Genomic DNA, 5,052 nt, shown 5'->3' on the forward strand with positions numbered 1-5,052 from the left:
AAAGAGTGGAAGAAACGATAATGTAGAGGTCATGCCAGGTAAGATCATAGGATTGAGTTAGATATTCAAATTCCTTAATATAAGTGGTAGGGTTGATGGAGAAAGATCCCAACTTTTTCTCAATCTGAGAGGTCGGCCATGGAGAAAAGGATAGGAACACGGACTATACCCTCAGTTCCTGCAAACTTCCTTAAAGAAAATACAGCGGCAGGTTCCTGAGGATGAGTTTGAGAATGTGTGTGTGGGAAAGGAGGGTTCTGAGGGATCTGGGCTGGATCTGAGAGGAAAGAACAGGGGTGTCTTCTGGGGGGGAGTTGGCTGAAAGAGGAACATATGGGGGTAGGGGGCCTAGGGGGTGTTAGCCTGTGATCGGTGGGATTGAAAGAAGTCTTGGTTTCAGAGTTAAGGGAAATAGTCTGGAGTGAAGAAGTAAAATGTGATAAATAGAGCAAGATTTACAAAGAGAAGGCCTGGACATGGGGAACTTCAGACTACTTTCCATTGCAGTGACAGAAGTTGTCAAGATCTCGTAAGTCAAAGGTGCCTGTTCTCAGGCTATTGAAAGCCATTATCCAATTTATATTGTAGACAAGCAGTGTTATAATAGAAGATGAGACGCTGGGTTTGATATCACCCTCAAGGCTGAGGTTGCTTAGGTTCCTTAAAAGGCAGCCAAGAGAGATGGTTTTGGAGGGGGTTGAGGGTGTGTTCCCCATGATGAAGAGGATGAGGACGATAAGGAAAAAGAGAAGGGCGAATGGAAGACCACAATAGAGGGAACAGCTCTTTGGGTGGATGGCCAGACAAAGTCTGTCTGGTAGAGGAGAGGGGTCCTTTCAGAGCTGGATGTCCCTAGTTCAGAAGGATCTCATGCCAGGAGGCCGAACAGTCTTCTGACCTAGTGTTACATTTTGCCAGAGAATGAGAGACAGAAGACCTGCGAAGAGGTGGATAACCATTCACCAGAAAATTAAGTGACCGATGCGGACTGGCAGGTCAGCAATGAAAAGGTGAAGCTCCTGACTCGCCGTCCTCCCTGGCTGGGTTCGAGGATTTGGGAAGTTAAGGCTAAACCCCTCAGTGCCCGAGGAAGAGGTAGGATCCAAGGTAAGCCCAGGCGAGCTGCCACAGCCCACTGCTTTCTGGGTTGCAAATCAATAACCTCGGGACCCAGAGGAATGGCCACTAAGCCTGTACCAAATCCTCCCTGGTTTCGGCACCAAATGTTATGTTCATTGAAGGAGGAACGCACAAGGCCAAAGGGATTAAGTAAAGTTTATTGTGGCATAGTAACAGCAAGGCTGAGCCGAAGATGTCGTCAGCCCCGAATGTGAAGAGACTTGAAATTTATATGGGGATTTAAGGCGGGCATGTTCAGTGGGAGTTTTCTGGGCAGGTAAATTGGCAGGTATAGTGGAAAGTCTTAGTCCAGTGAAACAGGATGTGGGCATGTAGCTGTTGCCAACCTGGATGTTGCAAGGTCCAGTCCTCACATGAGGGGTAGGGGATAGGGCCCTCCTGGACCTAAAAGGTATGTCTCTCTTAAAAGGCCTAAACAAAAGGGATAGGTTCAGAAACCTGTTGAGGTTTACTTAAGATCCAACAATTAGAACTGTTTTATTACTCCCAGGCAGGGCTGCTTTACAGTAGTGGGGTTGAGCTCAGGACAGAGATTCATTTCCAATCTGGAGAAAAACCCCTATAGTTCTTGGATCCAAGTCATTGGGGATTAGGGGAACCTTGGGAAGGCTGATTACAAGGCTGAAGGTGCTTGAAGCGCTGAAATCTTTTACAATGTCCTGGCTCTTTATAATAACATTAGAAGCCAGGAGGCCTTTGCTTTTGTATAGGGGCCTTCACCTGCTGGAGCTGAAAATCAAAATTCTTAGCAGTTTTACTTCTAGGTGACTCATTTAAGATGCGAGCCAGTTTACTTGCCAAACTGACCAAATCTAGAGTGGACTTGGTTTCCCATTCCATCCTGGTCCTTTTAATTAAAAGGGAAAGGTCTCTGTTCAGCCCATTAACAGTTAAAAGCTACCTGAGTGGAATCAATATCTGAAGGAAGGCCGGAATTTTGTTGAAAGATGATCTGAAATAGATTATAATAGTCATGAACAGAATCATTATGCTTTTGTGAGCAGGCCTGAATTTTGTTCCAATCTATAGGCTTTAGAAAGCCTACTAGAATTGCTCAGTGGAGGTCTATAGCGAGTTTTCTAGCATTTTGCCAAAATTGGAGTTTGTTTGTTTGTTTTTAAATCTCTTTCAGGATGTTCCTATCCAGCCAGTCTCATCCAATGCAGAGCTTGGTCTTCACTGACTGGCAAATAAACTAGCTTATATAAATCGGAAAACCCAGGCTGATAGGTTTCTTCAGTTACCTTAGTAAATTCTATAACTATGGCTCATAATTAAGCTTTAGCCCAAAGAACATGTGAAGCTGGAGGTCTATAAGGATCCTCAGAGGGCTGCACTTTAAGTTCAGAGAAAGTCACCAGAGGTGGAGCTGCAGGCAAGAAGCTGGTAGTGCAAGGCCAGACAGTGTCAAAGGAGAATTTGGAGAAGAACCAAAGGGCTCTGGAGCAGGAGCCTGAGGCAAAGGAATGGAGGGGAAAAGGCAAGACAATGCTGGAAGGGAGGAACACGAGGCTCTTGAAGCCATCTGTCTCTTTAAAAATTCAGTGGCTTCAGTTAATTCTAAAATTCTACTGCGCAATGAAGGAACTTAAGATTCTTGGTAAGCCTCAAATAATATTCAAAATAGGGATTCCGTTCATCTTTGCCAATTTTAGCACTAGGATTGTCTAATTTGGTCTTAAGAAAAAAAGTTTGGGAAATCTCAAAGGTTCCCTGTAACAGCAGCCATTGATATTCTAAATTACTTTTGGTCAGATAAGTCCATTTACTTAAATATGCACAGGACGAGTGACCACGGCCTTTAAACATAATTTCAGCGGGAGTGCCTTTAAGAGAGACATTCTAAAGATAACTGAGTTCCCATTTTCAGAGGCTTTCTCTAGATCAAGGACCTCAAACAGCCTAAAACAACCTGCATGTTAAAAAAGTTTAGTCGAGACAATGTGCTCCAGGAAGACACACAATAAAGGCTGAGGCAGAACTTCAAACCAGGCTGAAAAACTAGTGCAGCCCCACGGGAAGCAGCCTAATCTCCTGAGGACAGGAGTCCCTAACCCCTGGGAAGCCGATGGGTACCAGTCCACGGCCTGTTAGAAAACCGGCTGCAGCTTCATCTGTGTTTGCAACTGCTCCCCAGCGCTAGCATCACTGCCTCAGCAAATTGGGCATTAGACTCTCATAGGAGCACCACTCCCTGGGGCCAAAAAGGTTGGGGACTGCTGCCCTAGGTAGTCTGGCCAGAGTGTGGAACTAGCTCACAAACAAGGCTTGGTAATAAAACAAAACAAAAAAACTTGAAACAGTTCTCAAAGCCTGGAGAGCTTCAGAACAAGTGGCGGAAGCTCAGTTCCAAAAGACTTACCCTTTCCAGCTCCCGAACTGGAGAGAAGACAGTGAGCTCAAAACAGGTCTGTGGGCACCAGCACCTGTTTGCTCCCCAGCTGGGAGCTATAAGGGTTTCTTCTCTGGATTCCAGAGGACCCCAAATTTTGTCCATAAACAAAAGTAGACTAGGTATCGCCTCACCAAAGAGGATTTATTGGGGGGGGCGGGGAGTAGAAATGCAGTCTTCACCACACACGTGGTGAACCGTGCGCAAACCTGCCAGGACAAAGATGGAGGAAGTACTTTATAGAGAAGCATAGGAAGTTAAGGGGAGGGGGCTGATCCAACCATGGAGCTCTGTTGTAACCCTAGAAAACTTCCTGTAGGACTTTCCTGACAGGGTGTGAGAGCGCCTCCTACAGGCCCTCCCGATTCCTGTCTAGGTTGTGGTCTCTGTCGACCTTTTTGAGACTGGCAACTTTCGTGGTTGGAGCCCTTGGTTAGCTCTCCACGAGGGGAAGGCTGCCCCAAACGAGGGTCCAAGGAGAGAGAAGCCCGAGGCCTCGGAGGTGTCAGCTGGGGATAGAGCGCCCGGCGTCCACAGCGCTACTCTAGCCGGCTCCTCCCGCGGGCGGGGCCGTTGCTGGGCGGGGCGTTGACGTCAACCCGGAAGGGGCGGGCCAGCCGGGCGCCAGGCTGCTCCGCGCCGGCCTGGAGGGGGCCGGATCCCAGACCATGGCGACGGCGGCGGGCACCGATAGTCGGCGCGCGGCCCTGGAGTCGGCGGCCGCGGCGCCGGAGCGGGGCGGTGGGAGCTGCGTTCTGTGCTGTGGGGACCTAGAGGCCACGGCGCTGGGCCGCTGCGACCACCCGGTGTGCTACCGCTGCTCTACCAAGATGCGGGTGCTGTGTGAACAACGATACTGTGCCGTGTGTCGCGAAGAGCTGCGCCAGGTGCGTCGCGCCGGCCGGGCTGCTCCTTAGGGACGCCGGGGCGGGCACCGGTCCGCGGCCAGGCGGGGCGGCCCTGGGCGGCGGGGCACCCGGGGACCGGAAGGCGACTTTCCTTTTCCGGGCCTGGCGGCGCCAGCTTCCAAAAGAGAGGCCTGGCAGGCCACCCGGGGCGAGATCCCGATCGTGAGGCCTACTGTGGGGCGTCTGGGGCCAGGAGGCAGGAGGTGACCGAGCTGGGTCCAGGAGGGAGCGATCTCTGTGGGGACAGAGCCTCGGGACTTTTCTCCTGCACCCCGGGAATTCCTGCCGAACTACAGGAATGGACATGATCAAAGCAAGAACTGCCCCATCTGCTCGTCTTTGGGAGTTTACCCTTCAGGGGTCTTCATTCTGGTGGAGGAGACAGGGAAAGTGGGCACCTCCATAGGCGAACTGCTTTGGAAGCAAAGGGTCAAACTGGGCGTTTCCAGCCCAGCAATGTTTTGGGCCCCCCTGGAGTACTAGAACTGCAGTTTTAATTTATTGAATGGTAGTCGCACTCAGACCTGCCCTCCAGAGAGGAAAGCAGAACCATTGGCGTCTCCTTGTGTTTTGTGGGTAGTGATAAAAATGTCATGAAGTCCTTGCTCTTTC

General features: G+C 50.1%; 1 protein-coding gene and 1 long non-coding RNA gene across 5 annotated transcripts in view; one reads left to right on the plus strand and one right to left on the minus strand.

Annotated features, from left to right (window-relative positions):
* The window catches only part of LOC102881029, a 16,886-nt gene extending 13,043 nt beyond the window's left edge, over positions 1–3,843 (minus strand). Inside the window, exon 1 of the long non-coding RNA XR_439212.3 lies at positions 3,503–3,843. This is a non-coding gene — a long non-coding RNA (uncharacterized LOC102881029). The remainder of the gene's footprint in view (positions 1–3,502) is intronic.
* A 302-nt stretch (positions 3,844–4,145) lies between these two features.
* The window catches only part of ZNF598 (zinc finger protein 598), an 11,911-nt gene continuing 11,004 nt past the window's right edge, over positions 4,146–5,052 (plus strand). For all 4 annotated transcript variants that reach the window (XM_015591209.2, XM_015591210.2, XM_006913948.3 and 1 more), the window contains exon 1: positions 4,146–4,419. In XM_015591209.2, the coding sequence (XP_015446695.1) occupies positions 4,201–4,419 (219 nt within the window). In that variant the 5' untranslated portion in view covers positions 4,146–4,200. The remainder of the gene's footprint in view (positions 4,420–5,052) is intronic.

Source organism: Pteropus alecto, unplaced genomic scaffold, assembly GCF_000325575.1.
Source record: "Pteropus alecto unplaced genomic scaffold, ASM32557v1 scaffold44, whole genome shotgun sequence".
Lineage (NCBI taxonomy): Eukaryota > Metazoa > Chordata > Mammalia > Chiroptera > Pteropodidae > Pteropus > Pteropus alecto.